At 36.3% G+C, this 26,454-nt stretch overlaps 1 protein-coding gene across 7 annotated transcripts in view; it reads left to right on the top strand.

The window, feature by feature from the left end:
• SMOC2 (SPARC related modular calcium binding 2) overlaps window positions 1-26,454 on the top strand; it is a 130,059-nt gene that overhangs the window by 40,268 nt on the left and 63,337 nt on the right. For 4 of the 7 annotated variants that reach the window (XM_085219818.1, XM_085219815.1, XM_085219814.1 and 1 more), the window contains exons 2-7: window positions 1,134-1,305; window positions 13,469-13,575; window positions 14,694-14,793; window positions 20,901-20,948; window positions 24,968-25,051; window positions 25,820-25,894. In XM_085219818.1, the coding sequence (XP_085075944.1) occupies window positions 1,134-1,305; window positions 13,469-13,575; window positions 14,694-14,793; window positions 20,901-20,948; window positions 24,968-25,051; window positions 25,820-25,894 (586 nt within the window). The remainder of the gene's footprint in view (window positions 1-1,133; window positions 1,306-13,468; window positions 13,576-14,693; window positions 14,794-20,900; window positions 20,949-24,967; window positions 25,052-25,819; window positions 25,895-26,454) is intronic. The other 3 variants (XM_085219821.1, XM_085219820.1, XM_085219819.1) reach the window with 1 other exon arrangement.

The following is a 26,454-nucleotide window of genomic DNA, read 5'->3' as shown; positions in this document are numbered from 1 at the left end:
GGTTGAATTTCTGAGAAAGGAAAAACCTGTGTTGTAATGAGCAGAGCGGGAAGAATTTGAGTAGCAGAGGTCTTGCAGGGCTCTCCTGTGTGGAAGTACACTTAATGTGCCTATACCAGTACAAAAAAAATTAGTACTGTTAACCCATTAGTCCATGGGCTAAGCAAACTAATGCAGGAACACTTCTGAGGGACTACGCCTCATGGAAAACCCATGCCAGGGCAAGAAAACTCCTGGGAAACTGCAGATGTGGGTGATCCGTGTCATAGATTGGACAGTACTTAATGGAGCAATCAGAACTTTTTGTTGTTTGTCAAGAAATTGAATAACTTGAGTAGAGACACAGTGGGCAGTGCATGGCCCGTTTCAGATTTTGTCTTTTCTTCTGGTCCATTATGAGGCTCTTTGGAATAGCAGCTGAGACACTGTTGTGTCTATACTATCTACAGCATTTCCCTCTTCAGTTTTGGCTTATGTTTTTATAAGCAAGCTTGCACACGAATACAAATGTATCTATATAGTGTTTCTGAAATTTTTGTTTTGTTGAAGAGTCTTCACATTCTGAACGTGATCTGTTGCATTTCATATGGTTCTCATACCTTGCTCATGTTCTCCTCAGGCCTCCTAAACTGAGTCAATTTGACATATTATGGAAATATTTTTACATAAGAATTGGGTGAAAAAAATTTTATTTTGATCTTTAGAATAGACTCTTCAGCTTGTTATTATAGGCTAGTTCATCCACGGCAAATAAATTTGAAAATTATACATTGCTATCGCATTTTCTACTGGTGAAAAATATTTCTGCCATCACCATTTTTTGGTCTAGAGACTCCAAGACACTGTTTTCAGCTTCACAATGGTTAAAGGAGGATTCACAGATTCTCTAATTGTGATGGTGTTTTTATTCTATGTTACAGAAATATTGTAGTCATTACCATCTTATAACAGAAGTTGAACAAACTCATATACATTGAATACACTATTATTTGAATAGGCAAAAAAGACAAAGCTTTTCTTTCATTTTTGGATGATGTTTGCATGTATTCCCTGGGAGAGGGGATCATGGAGCAGTTTTCACATGAGAATAGTATTCCTACAGCATTAATTATTATTATTATTATTTTTTCTAGTTTTTGAGAGTGGATCAAGACAAAGACAGAGAATGCAGCCTGGACTGTGCAGGTTCTCCTCAGAAATCACTTTGTGCATCTGATGGAAGAACTTTCTTGTCCCGGTGTGAATTTCAACGAGCAAAATGCAAAGATCCTCAGCTGGAAATTGCCTATAGGGGCAACTGCAAAGGTGAGCAAATCTAAAATTTCCAATATTTTCCTTCGATCATATTGCAAAATAGACAAAATAGCTTTTGAAATTTAATGAATATTGAGAACTAAGAGCACTGTACTTTAAGAGTTGCCTGAAACAAAATAGATTCAAATTTGTCTTGTTGATTCTATAGTAATGTGCTACAAAAACTTAAATTAATCTTCATCCCTCAGCAAAAATATGATTCCCTCACATCCTTACACTATAATAAATCATTAGGGCAACCTCAGAGTAATTCTCAAGATTGTTACCTTCTGAAGTTGCTTTTCTATTGCAGTTAGCTATTTTGAATTAGAAAGAGTTGAATTCAGCAACATGTTTTCAAACTGTTATAATTTGCCCAGGAAAAAGTGAAATGGAGTCCAAATGGTTGCTGTTGTTTTGGTTTGCTTCAAAATATAATCCACCCAGTGAAAGTGAGAAGAAATTGCAGGTTTTTTTCTGTGTAACAGAAAGTTGTGAACCTTCAGGTGTTGTAACTTGGAAAAATTAATTAAATGGTTTGTGGTGCTTAGAGCCCTTACAAGCTGTATCTATCTACATCTTCTTTTTTACTTCTATCTTCCCTTTGCAGAAACTTTGCAACACATGATCCTAGTGCTCCAGCTCCAACGCTTTCACTTTTCACAGGTTAACCTTTTCACTTTTAGAGTATGCTGGTGCTAGAGACCTCAGTTGTCATGCTAAGAGATACATAACATAGTTCCCTACTGAAGTGCACACAATGATCTTTTAAAATGTAAGAATAGCAGCAATCATCAAGATTTACTTTCCCTTTCTGTCCGTCCACAAAGGAGAGGTGGGAGGGAGAAGAAAACCCCAGGGACCACACAGATTCAGCTTGTAGGAGGCAATTTTCCACATGGTCTCTCTCCATTAGCTCCAGAAGCCTCTGAAGCATCAAGACTCTTTCAAAGAGACATTCAGTCTCATCTTCTGCCTAGATGAAACACTGTGCTCATTTTTCAGCCCTTTCATAATAAGCCATTGTATTAGCTGATGGATCTATTTACTCATGTGAACAAGGATAGCATAACGATGCTATCTGAGCCAAAGTTTTTGTTAGTCTTATGAACAACAGAGTGAATTATTGTGAGCTTTGTTTCTGTTCATTGTATATATATATAATATATATATGTATATATATATAGCACATTATACACTTCAGCAAAAATGAATTTTTCAAAGTGTTTTTCTTTATTTTTTTTTTTTCTTTTTTTCTGTAGGGATGCCTTTAATTGCTCTACCCAAAGTGTATCCTCTAATGTTGGCATTTGGAGAAATACTAACTTCCTATGTATTTATTAATGTGTAGCATGTCAGTACAACTGTAGACTTGAAATTAGACACCTTAGACAGCTTAAATATTGCTAGTAACAAATGCATATCATGCCTTCATGAATCAGATTCTTCTAATCTTTTGATTAAGAATGCAAGCATCACTCTAATGTTGAAATATTTCTTCCTTTTTTGGGCAATAGATCTCATTTGTCAAAATCACACAATATAATAAATATACGGTACAATTATATCCCAAACCAGCAAGGACTAGTGCTATTTTCAATTAACGTTTTCTTCATATTTCTAATTCAGTCAAAGTAGTCCCAAATTTTCAAGTGGTCACTGTCTTTTTTTCCTACCCATTGCTGTGATCATTAGAAATATTTCAAGCTCTGAAAACAAGTTTTAGTGAAGGAAAAAATGATCTGCTGACCTAGTAGCTGCTTCAGTCTTAGTATTGATACTTTTGGTAGTCCAGTAAAACATTCTCCTGAGAGTAGAGGAAATCCTCAGATTAAGATTCCTTTTGGGCCAGTTGTTTTTGAGTAGTGAAATTAACCAGCAGGTGAGGTCTGACAAAGGAGTGAAGAGTTCTTTTATTAAACTAAGCAAAGATGATGGTTCAAATTCAGGGCAATTTTCAAGGTTTCAACATTTGTTTTCATTCTGTGTTGGAATGAAAACAAATTCTTTTGAAAGTGTTCATGTCTCCCTAAAACCAACAAAAATAGCACATTAAAATATTGGTTTTGAATCAGATTTTGAAGTTCTTAACATTAGTGAAAGAAGCATCTATGTTTGCATGTGGAAGTTGAGTCCTTTCCTTCCTTCCCTTCCTTCACTCCTTTCGTTTCCTACCTTTCCTTCCTTCTTTTCCTTCATTTTACAATAAATATATGTTTTTTTCCAGCCCACTTGCACACGGTGCTGGAATTTTTTGCTAAACTTGGAAAAGTTATAAGTTATAATGCTGTGAAATTCCCTGCCTGCTTTTGCAGTTTCAAAGGGTTCAAATGATCTGCATAAACTGTAGATGAATATCCACACTTTTGAATACTTTTCCAAACAAAATCTGAACTCTGAAGTTCTGGAAGTTTGACACTTGACAGAGAAGTTTAATGTGTAACAAGATTATGAATCTAATAAATAAATGTATGTTGACAGATGAGAAATATTGTTTTTGTTAGGGGGACTGTTAAAGCATCACCTGTGTCTAGGATCTACTACACAAACACACAAATTCTTAACAGTAAATCTGGTTCTGCGTATTCCAAGAAACAAAAGAGAAGTAATGTGAATAGTGTGCTTGCTTTTAAACAGGTCGGAAAGACACAGAGGCTATTTCTAAATTATTAAATCGAACAGTGCCAGGATGCTATTTGACTGTGTACTCTAGTAAGTTGGTAGAGTGATCCCTGCTATGCTTTGAGTGCAGACCAGTTAGTATTTTCCCTGAGACTTTATCTTTGTGAATTGGGAGGTACTGTGGGCTAAGGATGGTCCTCAGTAGGCAGGATGCACAAAGCCACCCTCTTGTAATAAAAGGTTCAAGGCCATTCTGGCTGAGAACTGAGCCTAACTGTTCTTATGTATCATGGTAGATCAATTTCTATGGGTAGCACAACCTTGGAAGGATTCATCTTTCTCATCATCCTTTTCATTCAGTATTATTTTGAGGCTGGTTTTCTGAGGATGAGCAAATCCCTATGAGCCTGAATAATGCCCTACTTGCAGTCTTCCAAGGGATGTGACTTTTCAGCTGGTATTCAGATATACACACTGTGCTTCATCTAGAGTTTGATGGTCCTTTTGAGTCTAGGCTTTGCTTAATTCTTGTTTTCTTTTTGAAAAAATGTATTACCCAGCTGAGGAAATAGGGACTGTAAGCATTTAGGCCTTCCTGAACTCATCTTAGTTCTGAGGATAGCACAAACTCATCTGAGCTACGTCTCTTACCAGCCTGAAACAAAGTTGTATTATATGGCTCTGTGAAACTTCACAGGAACTTGGATGAAAATTCTGTCTTGTGAAAACTCTCAGGTTTTACAGCATGCTGTCTTTGACAAGGTTTGTGGTTCAGACCATCAACTCCTCTAGTAGTTTATTGTGTCAGGTGTTCAGGGACTGTCACCTGCAAATCAAGGTCCTTGACCCACAAAGTGGTTAGCACAAACCTGGCTATAATCCAGCATATAGTCCTGGTAACTGCTGTGTGAACTCAAACCTACACACCTGTTTAGTATGTACTTTGTTGAATGAGGACTTTCTTGATCTGACAAATTTAAGGATGAATGTCATAAGCTATGATATATAGGACTACATATAACAGGTTTGTTTTGTTTGTTTGCTTTGTTTCATGGGGCACCTTGTATATTCCTTGTAAAATACTTTCTCTCCCTGTAAATGGTTGGAATTGCTCTGTAAAATTTAGCCTCGTCTCTGTAGAATGACACTGTAGAATATTCATATTTTCCATTAAGTAATGAAAATTTTACACTATAGGTATAGAAAAAAGAATGCTTAAAATAATTTCTGCAGATTCCAGTCTGTTTCCACTATGCTAAAATCAATAAGTAATTTTTCTATCATGTTTTTTTTTTTACCCTGCTTATTCACGCTACTGAAGTTTTCCCCATCAACTTCAAAAGCATGAACTCATATTTTTCCTGCAAGAATTTTCAGATAAATTAAGGTTTGTCAAACCTTTTCCTATGACAATAAGTAATGTGTATTACTTTTAAACCTGAAATAATGATGCTAGATGGAGCTGAGTGGCATTGAAGGTTTTTTTTTTTTTTAATGAAAATGCTTTTTAAAATATTTGCTTGATTGATTTGATTGATATGACAACAAGCGTTAGTCCTAGCTAGTTAATGAAATATTTGGGATCAGTGTCATTATTTTACAGCTATGGAGACCCTCTTCCTCCATTGGAAACCCTAGATAGAACATATTAAGCTTAACTCATTTGTGATATTCTAAAGAGCCTAGTTGTTGAAAGAAATGCGAGTCTTCTATGGACTATCATAGACAGAACAAAAGGTAGTATCTTCATTCTTGTGATTCACATAGAGAACTGGAATGCATCAAAATATGAGTGGAATTTCCCATAGAATCCTTATATTTGGAAGGGACATTTAAAGGTCGTCTAGTCCAACTCCCCTGCAATGAAGACATGCACAGCTGGATCAGGTTGCCCAGGGGCCTGATCCAGCCTGGCCATAAGGAAATATTTTGCTATTTGCTTTCCTTAGAATAGAGAAACACTCAGCATTTCTGTTTCATTAAAATTGAACTTTCAGCAATAGTGTGAAGTTTCAGTCATTTAAATTATTAGTATTGTGATTGAATGAATGAGGAGTATATATTTGAATGGCAGGAATCAATATGAATTTACGTAAATTTCTGTCTTCAGCTAAAACTAAGCAGGTATGATGGTTTCTGTTTTGAAGAGAAAGCAGAATGTAACTGAGCTGCAGCATTTTCTTGGCTTGTAAATAAATCTTTGTCCCATGATTCATGAATTCAAGCATCGTTTGGGGAAATGTTGCTGTTGCTTCATAGCTAAAGAACAGGGTTATGGATGCTGGACACGCTTCCTGAGTGCAGACCTGATCCTATATTCCCTCAGAGGATGCCCTCAAGCTCAGGTTTGCCCGAGAGCCAGGTGCGGGCCCAATGCATGCTTGCAGTGCAGGAGCGCATCCCTCAGGTCAGCAAATGGACAGGGACATTAGCTTGGGCAGCCCTCCTGCTGCCTGGAAGACAGGCTTGTGGGCTACATTTGGGAGGCAGACCATGTTCCTGAGATGCTTTGTTTGGGGAGAGGGAGAGGGAGAGAGCCGTAGTGAGTCAGTTTACTTCTTTTCCAAACTGCAGTGAGTTAAAGAGGGATTGAACCAAGGTATCAATTGATAAAGTAAACCTCAACACATACTGAAAACTTGCATAACTGTAGATTGAGAGAAAATCAGTTTTCACTTCTCCTCCTTGCTCCCTTTTCTCTTCTATTTTATGTTCCCACATTTTTGAGGAGAAAGTGGGAAGAAAAGAGGGATGCAAAATTTTTAAAATTCTGGGGAAAAAATATACTAAAATAAGGCATAGAGAAGAGGTATCAGATTTTTTTTTTTTAATAAATATTTTCCCAGGAATATTATTATAGAGCAGATCTGTATCTCCAAATGCTTCTAGCTAGAACCTACCTCCTCCTTTTCCAGACATTTTCTCACTGTGAGCACTGCATTTAATCTGTAGAATGACTGCAAGTTTCCAGACTGCAGTGCTGCCAGACCTGACACGAATCCTGTTCAACTACAGCCTCCTTATATTTTGTTTCCGAGCCTTCAGTTATCCTGTGCATCAAGCTTCTGTAGTAAAGTGTTAATTTAAGACAAAATATTCAGCAGTTTGATGAAGAAGTTATAATTTTATGTGGTTCCTGAAAACAGAAGGCTTCTGATTTTTGCTTTCTAGTAGATATTTAATGGAAGTGGATAAAGTGCTAAGTATGTGTGGAATATTTTATGTGGAAAATCCTTTGGGTTTTTTTTGTGTGTCTACTGGCATATGGAAAACAACACAAACAACACTGAAATATTATCCAAAATTTACTGGAGATGGAATTTATCTCTTTGAAAAACAGTCTATTTTTCTTGATCATATTTCTCAACGAGGAATGTGCCAAATCCAGACTGCACAGGAACAAATCATAAAAGAGCATTCTTAGGCACAAAAAGAGTATCTTTTTAGAATTAAAATGTTTTTTTTTCATTTCTGGTCATGTAATTTTTATTTGATTTTCAAGTTTAATACAGTGTGAAAATCTTAGGTGAAGTAGGAACTAGTGCCAAAGCAATAATACTGCACTGAAGACTTGCAACTATTTGTAGTTTCAAGCTTTCTCAGACTTTCAGAGCAAGAATTTTAAATTGGCCCATATTAGGCTTATCCAAACTATTTATCAAATCAGTGTTCAGAAAGCCTAGTCTGGCCTTTGGTATGTAGAATATCAGAAAGCTGTAGCTTTAGTTTTTATTGCAAAATATTTGATTCAGTTCTAGTCAGACTATATCTCTCCAAATGTGACGGTTAGCAAATCGGGAGAAATATTATTGTGCCAGGAAGGATTCCAGCACAGCATTCCTTATTTTATCTTAAAGCTTAGCTATCTAAGCTCTTAGCTATCATTGCTGGGTGGTTGCAAAACATGAAAAAAAGAAGACAAGAGAAGGAACTCCACGTTGCCTGCCACTGTTGGATGCTGGTAGGGGATAGTTTAGACGAAGACTTCTTTGCTGTTTTGTTTGAATCCTGAATGCAGCAATAAAAATAAATAGTGAAAGAATCAGCCAGCCCTTGTCACAAAGCAAGTCTTTTTTTTAATATCTGTGTCAGGCTAGATGTCTGTGCAGACATCCTTTCTGACCCAAAAAGCTAGTAATCTCTGCATCTTTGAAACTGAAACGTTGAGCACACATAGTTTGTTAGGTGTTTCATACTACTAAATCTACTGCTATGTTTGCACTTTGTTGATACAGACATGATGAGTTATTGCATTGAATATGCATTGCCTTAGGCCAAGTCTCCTAGAAAACTTTCATGTTGTGAGTAGTTTGTGCCATGGAAACGGAACTGTGCTCTGGATGAAACTTTTAGATGCCAAATGACCTACAAATGAAGGCCATTAGACTTTAATTCAATAGTTACCAGTTAGCAAAAAGGTATAGAATTAGAAAAGCACAGTGGTAGGAATAAACCTGGTTCATTGTTAGGACAATTCAGTAAAGAGTTCAGCTGGATAGCTTCATGCACTGTGTATTTCTAAATCTAAGGGCAAGTAATTGTGTATAGGTATTCTAGCACACTGGGAGTGCTACAAAGGGAAGCAAGGGAAACCTGTAGTGAAACAGCAAGAGATATTTGGATTACCTCTGTCTATGCTAGATCTGCTTTTTCAAATCTATGTGGATTTAGAAGCACTTTCTCTGTCCCATAGGAGCTAAGTATATGTGGAAAGCACTCAGGAGAACATTTTCTTTGTGTTATTAATCACTTTATAAGTAAATAAATTGTATTGTATTGAGTTGTAAATATTTCTGAAATGTTCGGTGACATACTCTATCTATAATAAAATACCCAAATAAACTGTGAAGTGCATTTTTATGCATAAATACATAAGCCCATATCTCACACAGTGTCTTTTGAAAGCAAGTGAAATCTGCTTCACTGTAGGGATTGGGGAAGATGATTTTAATTTTTTACTGAACTATATAGCAAAACAGGGCAGATGAGCTAAATGAAAATCTTTTCAAGGACACTGATCTTTGCCTTTGACAAGCTACTTATTTTTCTATGAGAGAATCTGGCATCTCCCTGTGGAGCCTCAGATCTGCTGTTGAACTAAAAGTCACTTTGTAGATGATGTTTATGCCCTTGATGAGTTTTGTGTCATTATTTTAAAGACTTTAAACTTTAACTTTCCATTAATAAACTTCTCTCTCTGATATATTATTCAGATTACTAAGATTTTAAGTTGGTGGATTTTTTTTAAGCTTAGTGTTTTAGGTTATGCAGTGTTGAAAATAAGACATAAAACTAAAGTTCCACGTTATGCTGTTAGTAAGTCTAATTGTGTTTTCAGAATTTCCTTAGTTCTACAACACCCTTAGTGCTATACCAGGAATTCTTCTGCTCCTACCCCCTCATGTGTGAAAGAATCTGTTTCTGGATGCCACAGCTGCCTACTGGTGCCACTTCCTATCTGAAAGCTTTTGCTGTTGCATACTGACGCTTAGCACAGAATTAAGATGGCTTTAAATTTCACCTCTGCCTTCCAGACATTAGACTCCTGGATAATTCAGAAAGACCTGTCCAAACAGCTACAACACTGCAATTTCCACAGTTTTGTGTATTCTGTCCACTCCCATGCACTCTTGTCTTCAGTTAATTACCTGAGGCTCTATGTGTCTTTGAGTAACCTCTGGTTGCCTTTCCAGTCTTGGTGCTAAGTCATAGTGGTACCATCAACACTTCAGCCAATGTTCTGTGCTGAAAAAATCAAGCCCTGAGTTAGCCCAGTTTGACATCTAATACTGTCCAAATTAGGTAATTTAAGGTAAACTCATGCATCTTCATGCTCAGTTTCTATGCCAGGAGTATTTTTTTTTCAGCAAAGTTCTGGGATGTAAAAACCCATTTACCTGGAGATGAGAGAATACATTCTCTCTGAGTCATCCATTAACATAATTCAAAATTACAGTTGGGCATTTATATCTACAAGATTAGTTTTTCCCATTGTCTGAATGTAAAGGCAAATAATGTCTTATTTCGGCCATTTTTTTTTTCAGACATCTTGGTCTTTATTTCAAAAGAGATCTGACCTAAATTATTCCTGTTCTAGACAAAGAGGAAAGTTGAATCTGTATATGGGAGACTGTACTGTGGTCCTCATAGATGTCACTGTTCCTACAAACCTTCTAACAAGCCACTTCTGCCTAGACACATCCTACTAATTTGAGATGCTTATGAGTCATATTCATTATACTTGGGCCAGGTGCACAAAGGGGCCCTTCAGTAAGAACTGGCTTGTTGCACTCAAAGGATTTTACATGGTGAGTCCCAGAATTGTTTTTGCATGAGCATGAGCATGAGCAGTGGCCATGTGAAATTTAATTTCCCTATAGATTAGGTTATCGTACCTCACTGACTTTGACCTGTAAGGAGCTACATCTATCTCGTCTGATATTTTGATGTGAGCTCATGTTTCACCCTTACTTTCAGCCACAGCAGAAATATATATTTTCTTGTCCTTTTTCAACTGTTACAAAAGTCTAGCCCTTAAGTGTCTTGAATTCTTTCTTTCCTTTAGAAAATCTGGTTGAAACCAGGCAGTAGGTTCAGAAGATGCTACAACCAGGGCAGAAAATGAGATGATCAGATATAATCTTATAAAGTTATCCTAAATAATAATATAACAAGTTGTTTTGGCTTCAGTAATGTTTTATGTGGGAGGAAGTTAGCACCTTTTGAATAAATAACCTAACATCTATTAATATTCTGAGGAAGAGTATTTTATATGTATTCTTTTTAACTTGTCATTCCTGTTATGTTCTTTCAAAAAGTTTGGATTGCATCTCTGTATCTCAAAGTTATTCCCCTATGGTACTACACTGCTGAAATAAAAAAGCAGATTTGGGAATCTTGTTTTGGCTACACACAGTTTCAGATGCTCAGCTTGATAAAAGAGCTTCCTCATGGGTATTCTGAAGCATAGTAATGCCCAACAGCTTTAAAATGTTTCCATGGTTATATAACACAAAACAAGGGTTCAGACTTGAATTTTATATTTCACTAAATTTGGTCATTGTTGATTTTAAAGCATATTAGATCATCCACAAATAGGAGGCTTTTAGAACATCAAGCTGTTTAGGAACAAGTGGTGGATAGTTTTGGAGAATTTCTCTTTTGCCTTGGCATGTTTTTAGGATAATTCATATATTTGAGATAATTTACAACCTTGATGGTACTATTGCAGAAATCTTATGTGATGGAATTTATATCACTTTCCCTTTTAGACATTTAAACCACATGTCATTCTAGAAAAACGAGGACAGAGGTCCAACAAAGAATTGATTTATTTTCAGTTAAAACACTAGCTACATTAAAACCACATGTTATTAAGTACTGTATAACCAAACCATGCTCAGAATAAGGCTTATGATACCAAAGCTTTCCTAAAGTATTTCATTCCTTTTTTTTTTTTTTAACCCCATACTTTGGCAGTGCATACTTTAGCAGACTACCTGAGCTGCACAGCACATTGACTATAATTTTCCCTTGAGAAAACAAGTTGTTAAAGTAACAGAGAACAAATTAATTCAGTTCCTTATTATTTCTCTCAAATTTCCAGATGGTTGAACTTTTCTGTCCATTTTAAATGATAATACATCCCTGTGAATCTCTGTCATGAAACAACATAATACAATTAATATTGTTTAATACTGAAATTTAATTTCAGTTTGTTCTTTGGGCACATTACCAATATGAACTGTCTGACTCTCATAACGCTCCTGAGAGAGATAAATAAAATCTCATTTTACAAAAGAATAAACTAATGCACAGAAGTAAGGCACACAAGTCCAAGACCAGAAGGGAAATCAAAATGAAGATTAGAATTAGGGGGCCCCAATTTTTTGTACACAGGGTGCAGATTCTGAGAATTCATTTATATTGTCATTATGCTACGCTTTCCACACCAGATTGCTTAGACCCGAAGGGAATTTTTTGGTTAAAGTTACCTGACGCTTGGTGGAGGTGACCAGTGAAGAATTCATCCTGTACAGTGGAATTTTGCAGTTGCACTAGGCTTCCGTGTTGGCTTTTTGCACACATGACTTGGTGGTGTTAGCACAGGGAGGGTGCCTGGAGGAAGGGGAACTTAGCTGTCATACCTGTGCTTGACTAAGTAACTCCTGTGGACGAGTAGATGACAAAACCATGTTAACATATTTGGGTATCCAATGTGGTAAGGCAAATGCCTCATTGTCCATATTCTGTTCAATGTGCAACTTGCATGAGCTAGAAAATCTGTTCTTGCATTTTCTAAGAACTGTACAAACATTCACTAATTAACACAATGCTCCTTTCAAGTAGATAATTGATGGATAGTGCATCCCCTTAAAGGATCTGGTCAGTTACTGTTGAATAATCTTTAAAGAAAGTGGAGATCAGAATCAGCAAATTTCTGTTTGTACGCCTAAGATCTTTCTAATTCAGACTTTACAGTCACATCTTGAAATCATTAATAGTTCCTTAGGCTTGCCTGGTATTCTCATTTGTCTTGAAATTGCCTAGCTTAAGCAGATCCTGAAGTATTGATTCTCCATCAACAACATGCTAAAATTTGCAGTGGTTTTAGAAAAAAAAAAAAGATACAAAAGTTTATGTTATGTGTCTTTTCACAGCTTTTGAATGCCTAATTGAAATATCATATCTTTATTAGAGAATAGAAATATTTCAGAAAATAGAAGCTACTCAGTTAAAGCTTACTAATTTGCTGCCTTGTGCTTGGATGGAGACCAGTACTAAGGAGATGGTGCAATGAACCACAACAGTGGCCAAAAAAACTCTGCTTGACTAGTGCCAAGTCTAAATCGTAAGTTGTTACACTAAATTTTAGCATTATGTGATTTAATTCCAGAATTATTATTGTACCATCTGCCTGCCCATGTGTTGTATAGTGTAGCTATATGTAAACTGAAGAAAAAATATATGTATATCTGTGCCTAGTAGGCACAACTCTAGTCGTAACTCAGTTCACTAAGTGGTTGAAGTAAACAGTGTATAAACTCACCTTTGGCCTTCTGCCCTTTTGGCAGCTGTGGGAATGGCAAAGTTGTCACTTAAAGCATCTCTTCATCTCATATCTGTGTTCTGTCCTTCTACTTTGTGCTTCACTTTGTGGCCTCTTGTCTTTGAGATAGCAAAATATTAGTTTTGCATATTCTAGGCAGCATGAGCATATTTAAGCAAACCAAAGGGACTCGCAAGCTAGACAAACAGTCAAATGTTGGAGGAAGCTGATGATTATATTAGTAATTGACATATGCTTCTCAGTAAAAAAAAAAAAATAATGTAATGAAAGCAAATTAGGACAATATGGCCCAAAATTGATTGTTTTCTATTAGTTCTATTTCAAAAGTATAATGCAAAATATCTTATATTTTCCCTGATTATAATTCTGATTCTCTTTATGTGGTCTTGGAGCCTTCTTTCCTGCCCCCCTCTACTTAAGGTTATTTTCTATGTTTCGTTTACATTTCATCATCCGATTAACATGTCTTCTCCCTTTGTCTAGATGTTTCCAGATGTGTGGCTGAGAGGAAGTACACCCAAGAACAAGCTCGAAAAGAATTTCAACAAGTGTTTATTCCAGAATGCAATGATGATGGCACATATAGTCAGGTTAAATTTTTTTTTTATTATCTTGCATGTCTGAAATATGATCGTGTGTATTTGCAAAGGGTGAAGAAGAAAGAAACGTAAAGAAATGAAATGTAATTTCAAAATGAAATCCAATTTGCCCTAACGGTGATGTTAAAAAACAGAAGGAAAATTCACGTTTTGTGCCAGCTGTGTCTTGTTGGTTTTTTTTTCAGCATTGGCCAGCGAAAAAGCCAAACATTACTGTTATTCAGATGATACACTCCCTATTCTTCAAGGCTGAGACAGCTGTGTCATTCTTGTAGTCTTGTGAATACTTGTCAGATAGTGAAATATTTCAGACAATAGAGTGTCTGATCTATTCCTGATCTGAACCAGAAGTTGTGTGATTAGAGTCCATATCAGTGCTACTAGCATGAATTGTACAGGATTATTTTTTCCTTAGGTGAACTTTAGCACAAGCAAATGGCTGTGCACAAGATGGCTTATTTACTTAGCTTAGATCGTAGAATTCAGAAGAGTCACATCTAGATGTTTACTCTGTGATATTCCAATCATGGTTGCCTTCTGCTGCCTTTGTGATGCATTTCAATTGTGCAGTTGTGCAGAAGGCAATCCTTTTTGTTTTAAGCATGGTGAGGAAGTGATACTGGCCCTCAGGACATATAATGCAATTGATTTCTAAGAGGAATTCCAAGAGTTTCCTTCCTGACAGCTTGGGATATGAATAGTGCTGGCAAAAGCACTCTGTCCTGCACTTTCAGTGGTGAACAATATGTTCTCTATGTGGAAAAAAAATCAAGATTGCTTGCATCAGGAACAGTTTATGTGTCTCTTGAGGAACTTTGTTGTGATGTTTTCATAACACCTGCACTCTCCTGAAATAGGGCATAAACAACCACATATTTCAGTAGTTTCCTCTTCAACTGGATTCTGAGGGACCTACCGCACTTCTGTTGAAGTAAGCTCTTTATGCTAAAGAATCAAATGTATGATGGTCATTGCGGTGCATTATGGTTTACCATTCTACATTTTACCGATGTACATAGTTAGCTGCACACACTACTCGTATTGTGAATGCTTCACGATAGTAGATGCATGTCTGACAGACTGCATGTGATTCATGTCACTGCTGACAGGTTCAGTGCCACAGTTACACTGGATACTGCTGGTGTGTCACTCCCAATGGTCGTCCGATCAGCGGTACTGCTGTGGCCCACAAAACTCCTCGTTGCCCAGGTAAGGTTTGTTCAGCCGGCTGAGTCTTACAAACTGTCTTACACGTAATAGAGTTTAGTTGTGCCATCTGATTAGACTGAATAAGAACATTTTTCATCGGAGGAGTCGTTCAGCACAGGAACAGATGCTTGTAGAAGGTCAGGAATCTTCATCCTTCAGCTTTTGCAAAAGTTGACTGCACAAAGGTTGGTCTATATTTTAAACTAGCTTTGCTTGATTTCTTCTGAGATCACTATCAACTTAAATCTTTCTATGATTCTGTGATGCACCTACTTTGTTTATTTTATAATATAGCTACTGAGGGATTTTTTGCAGTGGTCATTAGTATGATGTTTGCGTTTAACTATATGAAACCATGCAACTGGCTTGTGGAAGTAGATCTTCGTTTACTTTGTAACTCTCATGCTTGTAAACTCATTGCAAAAAGAAAAAATAAAGCCTGGAGGGCTTTGGTTTTTTTTTCTTCTTTGTATTTTAAGTGTTTTGAAGAAAAAAAATGCAAACTCAATGAAAAATATTGATTGTGAATGTCTTGATGTGTTATAGCCTGGAGAAAGAACACCCACAGCAAATCTTATGAATGGCCAAATCCAGAGGAGAAATAAAATTTAAAAAAAGTGCTAAGAACATTATGAAATCATTGTCTGTAGAAGTTAACTGGCAAATCATACTCATTGCCATGTGTATTGACCTGTGTCTTTCATCAGGACAATTAACAAGTTCACTGTTTTGTAGGAATTTGCTTTTTGACTTTATTTCATTGACACTGATAATAAATATGAAAAATCCCAGTGCGGGAACAGTTGCCAGAATTGCTATTCACCCTGCTTAAAGCTGATGTAATTGAATCCTTTTAACAAAAATGGCTCTAAAAATACTTGAACTGTACATATTTTGATTGTGCTTGTGCTGCAACACCATTTTCTGTCAGAATGGAAGAAATAACTTAAAATTCCAAAAAGGTTACCTTGTAATAGAAATGAATCTGTAAATAAGTGGATTTAAGCCTTTTCCAACCTTAATAATTCTAAAATAAAGGATATTTAGTTTAGACAATAGGAATAAATTCTTATTCAGAGTGGTGAGGCACTGGCACAGGCTTCCTAGAGAAGCTGTGTATGCCCCATCCCTGGAGGCAATCAAAGCTAGGTTGGATAGGACCCCGAGAAGTCTCATTTGATGGGTGGCAACCCTGCCCTTGGCAGAAGGTTGAAACTAGATCTCTAAGGACCCTTCCAACCCAAGCCATTCTATGATGATTACTTTTGACTGAAAATTTTGGTGTGTTAGTTACTGTACATTTTTTATTAATAATATTATTATCAAGTAGAAGCTGTAGGATAGGTTCAATTTAGTTAATAGATTGATGTGAGAACTATTCTATTTGGAGAGGAAACCAAAGCCCAGTTCCTTTCAAAGGCACTCGTGCCTAGCAGATAAACTACCAGACTGCTTCAGCTCATTTTGAGAGGAGTGGGAAGGGAAATCAGTTTTGCAGAAGTGCTGAGGAGATGGTCATAGTAGCATTCGATTTTAATTTAGTAGCTCCAAAGTAAGTAGACTGCTCCATTGTCCAGGTGAGTATGTAGAGTCTGTTTCTGCTCCCCGGAAGTTGGAAGTTCTTGGGTAATTTTGCAGTTATTATTGGATCCTTTGGGACTCTTTCTGCAGATTTTCTACCTTGCTTGTATCACTGCTCTTAAATTTCACTGCTGACCACTTCTTCTTTGTCTCTCAGGAAAGAAGTCCAGCTACTGCAGAACTCGGATATAGATTTGATGTACTAGGAAATTTTGGTGTAGTGGTGGATAAGAGTTCAGTCTTGAATTGTCTGGAGAAACTGTCTCATTCAGTAGAGAAGGCAGCAACAGATTTTCCAAAAAGTTACGTGGGTAATAAGGCAAAACTTTGCTTTTATATTGTGGGATGGAATCCTGAAGCACAATTGTACCCTGCTCTCATTTCCCAGTATGTTCAAAATTGCCATCTGTTTAGAATAAGATTTATTCCCTCTTTCCCCCCCTCCCCCCCCGCTCATCCTCCCCACAGAAATTGAAACTTTCCAGGTCACCTCTGATTCCTTTTTGTACTTTCTCCTTAAGTTCCACCATGCACAGGAATTATGGACAATATGTTAGTGGGTATGCTGTTGTTGGGGAGATATACTCCTGTCTTAACTATTGTTCCAGGAATGCCATTACTTCCAATACTATTAATACAGTTTCTCTCTTAGAATAGAAAACTATCACATGCATATTTTTTTTTATGTATCTACAATAGTTGTGTGAGTAATTTTGTATTCCTTCTGCTGTTCTGGTTGCTCTTATCGAAACTGTGTTTTTTTTTTTTTTTTTAGTTAGAGACAAGAAAGTTGCAGGTTATGAGGTGCATTTAAAAGGCAGAACTGATCGATGTAAAACCTTCAGTTTATCTATTAGATCTTTACCTGAAAGAAGCTCCTGTTCTGTCCTTCCCATTTCTTCCCACTCCAGCACTTGTTACTGCCAAAACGCACCTGATAAATCTCAGAACGCCATTCCACCCCATGGAAATAATCTCCATTACTGCAGGAGCAGTGGTGAGAAGGAGAGTAAATCAAACACATTCCCATGACAGCATTGAAAAGAAAGCTCCTTAAAAATGATGAATGTTCCCAAAGTCCTTTCACTAAAGAACACCAGACATAAGAAAGACATTTTTAAAACTCCTCATTTCTTATCAGTACTAAAGGGAGCTGCAGAAATTCCATAGGAAGAGTCCTGGGAAATGGGACAGAAATAGAGAAGCCGGTGTTAAATTATTATTGGAAAATACTGTGTTTTACTCTAGGGGTTTTTTTATGCCATATTAACTCTTTTGGGCTTCTGGTAGTGGGATTGCAGAGATACGACAGCAAATTTTATTGTTTTGTAATGTAGTTTTGCTACCTCATATTTAAAATGCTATTATCATCTTTTAAGTCCAAAATCAAGTATCTTTAAATGTTTAAAACTTTTCCTGTCTGTATAATATTATCGTCAGATAATATACTGGAAATGGATGCAATTGGTAAGGTAACAAACTCTTTGGTTTATATTGTATTGTTCTTTTTATGTTGGGAAAATTATCCATTCTTGATTTATCTAGTTCTTCTGTCCCTATATGTAGTACTTTCCCTATACACAATTCCCTGTCAACAATCAGATACACATATATCCAAATATTAAGCAGGATGGGAAATTTACTTTCCTGTTTCTTGATATTCCATATCAAATATTCCATATCAAATATTCTTTAGCTAGAGATGAGGCTTTCACTTTCTCTTTTTCTCTTTTGAAGTCCACCCACATCTGAGTAGAACTGTAGAAAATGTATGTTCTAAAATCACAAATCACAAAACAGTAATTATATTCCCTGGAAAGTTTATTGTGCCTCAGAAATCATATGACTGAAAATGGGCTGCATTGTGGGTTTCACCATAAAGTAAGGAGTGATTCTGTGATTTCATGTTTAATGGCTTCAAGCTGTGCCAGGGGAAATTCAGGCTGGATGTTAGGAAATACTACTTCTCTGAAAGAGTGGTCAGGCAGTGGAATGGGCTGCCCAGGGAGGTGGTAGAGCCACCAATCCTGGAGGTGTTCAAGGAATGTTTGGATGTTGTGTTGAGGGTCATGGTTTAGTGAGAACTATTGGTGACAGGTGAATAGTTGGACTGGGTGATCTTGTGGGTCTTTTCCAACTTTGGTGATTCTATGATTCTGTGATTCATTATTTTTTTTCTTAATTCATCACAATCATGAGCAAACGGAGGAGAAAAGATAAAATGGTACTAAATTCTTCTTTATAAAATAATGCTGGCTGAATCTAATAGGTCTTCTTGACCCCTCACCTTCCATAAATATACTTATATGGTGATTTGGTTGTTTACAGTGCACTGAAAATTAGGAAGCAGATTGTATTGTATTTTACATAAATTACATGTTGCTATTTCTATTTCATGCCCGGCTGAAAATGTGAACATTTGTTGTGAGTATTGAAGACATAATTTCCTAGAAATTTGGAAATCTATCTTGCTATCACCATTTTAAACTAGCAATACACAAATATATTCAGAAAATGTTAGAAAAAATGGATATGAGCTCAATTATCTCTCCACTTCCAACTTAGAAAAAATACACTTTCCGATACATAGTTTAAAATCCAGGATGAAATTGTGCAAAGGGTACTGATTGCTCCTTTAATGAAGTTCTGAGAGTATTTTTTTTCATTTCTTAAGACTACAAAAGTTAATGTTTGCCCACTGAACTTAATTTTCCTAGCATTCATCTAATTTCATAGTGAGATTAGTTTCACTATGGCAAAGTTAACCTTTGTGAATGATACTATCTTCCACCATCTATCCATCAATTTTCCTTCAAAATTTAGGACTAATAATAGCAAAATGAAGAAGAATATCAAATCTGGTGCTGAGTGTACATAGAAACAGATAATATTGTTCTCAAACTGAGGCTTTACTTATAACTCTGTCATGCAAAGGAACCATCAATGGTGCTTCATCACACATACACCTAGGCTGAATACTGTTTGTACTCACAGACTGGTGTATATCACTGTGGTGTCGATGAGAATGAAACAAAATCTCGGTATTTGCAAGAAAATTTTTATATGTACTCCTGTACCTCAAAATTAAATTGAGAAACTATAGAGTTAATTGCAACTTGATGAGATTCGAGGAAAGACTGGATCAGTGGTCTTTAGTGCAATTAGAAACACCTGTAATTTTGTGCACAGTACTTTCGAAAACTGAATTATCTGCGTTCAAGCTTGGCCTCTCAGCAAAGTCAGGCCAAGTGCCTAAAAGCTCTTCATTTAGCGTAAAGGCAAACATCTGCCTCCTCTTCAGGATGAACAATGGGGGTTAGTATTGCAGTCTATATCCCAAACACTTTTGGATATACTGTCTTTGAAGATACTGGCTTTTATTTTTCTTGTCTGAATTAATACTGATGCACTGCAAAGTATATTGAATTTCTAATAATTCAAACACAATGCAATAAAAACATACCATAATGCAAAAATGAAACAAGTCCAAATTAGATTATTTTTGATATGGATATACAAGTGTGTTAGAAGCTGAATCCTCCAGAAGGTAATGCCAACTTGGCTGCATTGTTCTGTGTTCTTTTGTGGATCCAATTGACTTGCCAGGTCTGTGATGTTAGTTGTCTTTCCTCTGGCAGACTCCTGTGTCTACACTTCATGCTGAAGTAATCTTCCATTCTGTGTGGTAAACAAGGCCTTTGATTTAATAAGCTTTCTCATTTAAATTGCTCTGTTATAAAATCTTTATTGTGCTGATAGGTTATTCTTTTTATAATCTGCAGTGCATTTTGGTCAATTAAGGCAACCCAATTATTTCATGCACTTTGAGTATCTGTCAAGAATTGTTTGCTTTATTCCTGGTATGTAAGGTTTATAAGGAGAAATGTATGTAAGGAGAATTGATGTGGTAAAAACTGATGGATAATATGTCTTTTAACTTTTGATCACTGTGTTTCACCCTTCTGAGAGGGAAAAAAAGTCCCTCAAGTTCCATTTTAAACTTTATTGTGTCAGAGATAGATATAAAGACAAGTGACTAGCATGAGGATCAAACAAGCTGTTGCAGTAGTGAGACATATAACTGAGACAAAAGGTATTGTTTCTTTTTGAACCCTGAAGCCAACTAGCTCTTGTAAAAGCTACTAAGGAAACCAATGGATTCTCCATTTCTTGACGACTTCCAATGAAGACTGGTGGGCTGGCATTTAGGCTGGTAGAATAAGCAGTTAAAACACACCTCCTGCAGATTTCATTACTCCTTTCCCACCAGCACTGCCTCCCTTCCCAGGTTCCCAGTTTTGAGGATACCTCTCTCCTGCAGAGAACCCGGGCTCAGGCTCTTAATGCCTTGTCCTGCCTCTCCAGCACACACAGTGCAAAGCTAAAATACTTGGTTTGCAAAGAAAGAATTTAATGTTGTTATTGCTTTAAAAAAAAAAAAAAGACTAATTGTTGAAGCTGTGTTTCTTAGAAAAAAAATTAAATATGAAAATATTTTTTTCTGGTTAATTTCTTTCTAATTGCAGGCTCAGTGAGTGAGAAACTGCCACAAAGAGAAGGTGCAGGAAAAGCAGGTAAATATTTTAAATGACCTTTAATAGGGATTAAAAGAACTGTGGGTTATACCCCCTTGATTTTTCATAGTTCTAAATATCAATGAATATTCATCTCCTATTATATTTGCATATATAATATGCATATGTGTATATGTGACATTTTTATAGTCTTAGCCCTATGGAATTTGCTATTTTATGCTGTTTGGAAAATAACTGTCCTTCCCATAGCCATAATCTGAGCTGTTTTCTCATGCTGTTCTCTTGTCCTGTAGGACAGATTATTCTGTCTGCTTGATAAAGCCAGCATTCTGCAGTCCCAAGATCTTGGGAATAGAGTTCTTGCTTTATCTCCATATCAACCAGTCATCTTGGACACAGCCCTTTGTTCTACACTTTAATTAAAGTGATTGCTTAAATTAAATTCATGGCCAGATGATTGTTATTCTTAGAGATAGATCACAGTGTGTATCTTGTTGGCAGAACAAAATCTGACAACTCCAACATGGTAGATTTAAATGAAGGGGAGATATCTTTTAACAAAATTAAAGCTCTCACTCTCCAAACACTTTAAATAATTTTAGACTTGGCTCAAAATAACATTCTAAATTTTGATGTCAGTTAGGATGGGATAAATTAATTTTAAAGAAGTTTCTTCTACTTAGTGTAAATGCTAATGACTATCCAGTTTGGTCCACCATAAATATAACTGAAGTAAGTTTTACAGGAGTTTTTACAGCATTGTAATATATCCAGATTTAAGTAATCCACTGTACTGTTTAGAAACTCAGTGCCTTTTTTAAGACTAGTAGTGATGAGGTACTTGTATAAGCACTGGAAAATTGATTCTTTCTGTAGTTCCAGATAAATTTCTGGGAAAATTTGTTTTGGGTCGGTACATTTACTTTGACCTTTGAGCTTTAGGAACTATTCCATATATAAAATGTTGGGGTTTTTTTGTTTATGAACAGGAGGGCGGAGTTGCTGAAGCCTGTATGAATGCTCGTAGAACAAGGAAATTAAATGAAGACATTTTATTGTTCCTCCTTTTGCATCTCATGTATTTGTTTATAAAATGGCACAGCTGCTTTTCACTCATATCTTGTTTTTATTCTCCAGCACAAGCCTGTGGCACAAAGGCTGATGTCCTTGTTCTCAGGTGGTCAATGGCTTTTCTCAGATACAGCTAGCTCCTTCTCCCCTCCCTTCTAACAAGTCACTGCCATATGCTTTAAATGTCAGAAACATCACAACTTCTTTAGGACTATCACAGGGTGATGAACTGGACCTGTTATCTGAGTTAAAGATGTGTGCTTTTGCTTCATAGTCAGTGTGGTAAAAATATTTTATAGTTCAACTAGACAAAGTACAACAGTAGTTTTTGGAATAAATTCAGAATGTTCCCCTTCCTGCCCAGTGTCCCTCAGCATGTTCCTGTGGACTAACTGGAAGTGCACAGGTGAAGGAACTGATATTCAAATCCAGTAAGCTTAGGAAGGTCCTCAACATTCTTGCTGATACAGAAGACATGCCCCAAACTTGTTTGGTCTTGATGACTGTACTCAAGAGTATACATTCAGCCTGAGACAGTCTCTTCTTCCAAAATGCCCCACACAAACTCAGAAAGCGTTTCCTAGAGGGCCATATCTGTTGCAGTTGAGCATCTCACTTTCTTTGAATATTCCAGTGCTGAATGAAAAACTCTAGCTGCAAATTTTGGAGGTCAGAAACTCTGCTTGAATATTTGCAGGTTTGTATGTTAAATCAAACAGAAACAAAGCTTAAAGGATTAAAGCGTATTTCCCCTGCACCATAGTTCTCTCCTTTAGCCAGAGAAAATATTCGGACTATCTGAGAAGCACAAGTGTTAGAGATGGAAGCATGTTTCTTCTGAATCTTGGCTGACTGCAGGACCCTGTTCTTATTAAGGGAACTCTGATAACTGAATGGTTTGTTCATATCTATGCACATATGTAGTGGAATGCAGGTGCTGGCCAGGAAATCCTACAAAGTTAACATTTGAAACATCTAATTAATATGGAGATGAGCTGCTCTGTAATTGTGATGGTATATTGAATTTTGTTTTGAACAAGGAAGTTGTACGTGCTTCTTAATTCTTAGCACAAAATATATTTATGAAAACCAGAGAAACTTTGACAAAGCACAAGCAGAAAATTAATGTGAATATCCTCTTTCACATTATGGGTACTACAGGATCTGACATAGCTCCTCCAGTTCTGGATGCTATTGCCTTTTAGATTACACAGATGTTCCATATCAAACATTTGATTTGATGGAGATGAAAAGTTCATTCATTTTTCTGGGGAGAACCTAAGACCAGTCTTATGAGTGTTAATACTGCAGTTAAGCATCCAAGTGTTGGGATTTTTAACATGTATTTATATTCATAAATGGTGCCTTTAAATGCTGCTTAATAGATACTATTTCAACGAACAGAGTTCTTTGTCAAGAATATAATTTTGATTGGGCTGATAATTATTAAAGCTTTATATTGTATTATATTACAAGAATTATATCTTAATTTCAGGTAGAAACTTAAGATCAAATGAATCACAAACTGAAACTGTGTACAGGAAAATTACCATAGAAAAATGTTACTTAAACCCAAAGCAGAATTTGTGGTTGAGCTCTTGGTAATATTTATCCACCCAAAACTTCTCTCTAAAAATCTGGAGATTTTCTGAATCTCACATGCTGATTGATGATCTAAATGCATATCTTTATTTTCAAAACACTGGGATGTTCAATGGCCTCTCTGAAATTAATTAATGATCTTATTCCATCACCCAGGAGATACCACAGATATGCCAGCAAAACTAATGGCAAGTTATGGTCTGTGATATCGTTAGAGCAAAGTATCTTGTCATTGTGTGGACAGGATGAACATTCTTTCTTTAAAGAAGTCTCCTTATGCTTTAGTTAAAACATTTTGCAATTAAGATAAGTTCCTATTTTTGTTGTTTTACTTTGGTGAAAAGTATTGAGGTATTGAGGGTAGTGTTCCATGTCTCTAAGTTTGGTTTTATGTGCACATCAGTATTTACATCACGTCTGTATTTGTTATGAATTAGCCTCGAGATAAGAAGGTCAGAGAGCTTCTAAACTCTCTCCATCAAAAGAAAGTTCCGCAATTACCTTCATCTCTAGATTTTTTGAAAATTCCAGGAAAACAACCTAAAAATTCTGCTGGTCTGAGATCCAGTTGTGAAACTGTGTGAAATTTTCATAATACCCTTGGGTGAAAGATGCCATTTGCTGCGGGGTACCTTGGTCTTGGAAGTAGCTCCATTTTATGAGAAAATATGTGCTGTGAAGGTCTGCTAACTTGCATTTACTCAATGTCTGAAATAATTTTAAGTGACAAAAACATGGTATGGTAAAGATTTTAAACTGCTAATTTAAAACTTTCTCATAGTGAAATTTCATTTTCCAGCACTGCTTCCACTGGATTTTACTGATATGAAGATTATCCACACACTCCTACAATTTCTGTAAATTTTCATCCCTCTTGTTTCGCAGTAATGGTTGATTGTGGAGTAATGGGGATAGCTGACTAAAGGATGCAAGCAATGTTCTGTTTCTTTAATATGTGAATCTTGCTTATAATCTTGCTTCACTTTAAGGTGTCAACATGTCTGCAACCACTTGTTCATCTCAGGCTGCTTTTGCTTTCACAGGGCTTACCTTTTATACATTTACCCAATTACGTCCTCAGAAATGCTCATTTTTCAATTAAAATTTATAGGAATCCATGTGCATCATTAAAAATGAAGAATTACTATCTGGAAAGCAATCTGGTCACTTCATGCCTTATCAAAGACCCTGCAATCAGTTTATCAGCTATAACCTTAAAATCCATCAATTTATGGCAGATGTAGCCTACAGATGTGATGTACCTGTGCTATGCAGTTCACGCTAATAATGCTTAAATTTCTGTTTGTTTACCGGCCGGGGCTATGTGCAAATCATTAGCATCAATCACGTATGTACACTTATTTAGCTTACTCTCATAATTGTAGTCTCCTTGCAAATCTTTTCCATTCTGAATTCAGATGATGCCTCAGCTCCTGCGCTGGAAACTCAGCCTCAAGGTGATGAAGAAGGTAAGCGTCAATAGGAATTTAACAGTGTGATATTATCTAATGCAGTGTGGACAGCATCAAATTCTACCTTAGAACTTTGGTAACTGTGATAGCTGATTAGACTTCCTGAAGTGAAAAGAAATTAAAAACATATCTTTTTGGGAATAAGTAAAAAAAACACAGTGAATTTGATGGGGTAGTTCATAGGTGGCACTTCAACTGTGGATTCCTGTTAACAATACTCAGGGCACAGACAGGTTTTAAATTTGAGCCACAGTGCAAATTGAAACTTAATAGCCAAACAAGGAAGTTAAAAGCCTGAAAGCTACCTTCAGCATATGGTGTAGCAATGTGAGGTTGGTGGTGGGTGTTTTGTCAAGCTTATTTGCATCTGGGGAAATTCGGTGCTCTGGGAATGGAAAGCTCAAGGCCCATATGCAGTGATAGTCGTGTACTGTGACTGTCTTAGCATTCAGTGTAAGTCTCTGATCAGAATCTGATCTAAATCATTACATATTTTGGGTCTGCACTGGGTTACTTTTATTCTGTTTAAATATGATTTTGTTCTACAAGTATGTATTTTAACCCTTGTTATAAATGGAAGAAGAAAAACTGTTCATGCCTTTCTGTGACTACAGATTTTACCTATTCAAATGCAGACCTGCGTACCCTTTTTTCTTCTTAGTATCTATAAATCTTTAAAATAGAACATGTATTAGATAGCTGCTGATAACTTTTAGAAAACTGGAACATTTACAAACTTTTTTGTCTTTTTTTCTTTATTCTCAGATATAGCTTCTCGTTATCCTACATTATGGACTGAGCAAGTAAAGAGCAGACAAAACAAAACCAATAAAAGCTCAGGTAAGAAGCTGTTCTGTCCTTATTTTGCCTGTGAAGGCATGCACTGAACCTTGCTTAAACTACAGTTATTTAAGTGAAATGCTTTTTTAGTAGTCATTCTGCTTCTGCCTTTATCATATGATAGTGTATTAATGATTTGCATTCTGATAATTTTGTTGCCTTATGGCATCCATTGATTTGTATAGAAACAGTTTTGGCCAGGTTTTACTAAGTATAAACTGCCAGTACTCCACTTAAGTCTCTGGCTCATACCTGTATGCATTTGTGAGTGGATCTGACATTTATTTTTATTGTCCTCTTTAATTCACTATCTCCTTGTTACCCGCTTCTATTTTTTTTTCTTTTTTTTTCTTTTTTTTTTCCTCTTTTTTGGTGATGTGCAGCAAGATGGTACTTGGAAAAGAACAGTGGGGTTTACGTGTATTTGGTACTAAAACTTTAGGAGACAAATCTGAAAAGAAGAAAACTCTCATTAGAAAGCAGCTGTCAATTAACAGGAAATTGGAAAGACAGTGTTACCTGTTTTTTAATTAAATCAGTTATCTGTTAGTTGCAAGACT

Source organism: Meleagris gallopavo, chromosome 2 (genome assembly GCF_905368555.1).
Source record: "Meleagris gallopavo chromosome 2, MGAL_WU_HG_1.1, whole genome shotgun sequence".
NCBI lineage: Eukaryota > Metazoa > Chordata > Aves > Galliformes > Phasianidae > Meleagris > Meleagris gallopavo.
This window is presented reverse-complemented; position numbering and strand designations above follow the sequence as displayed.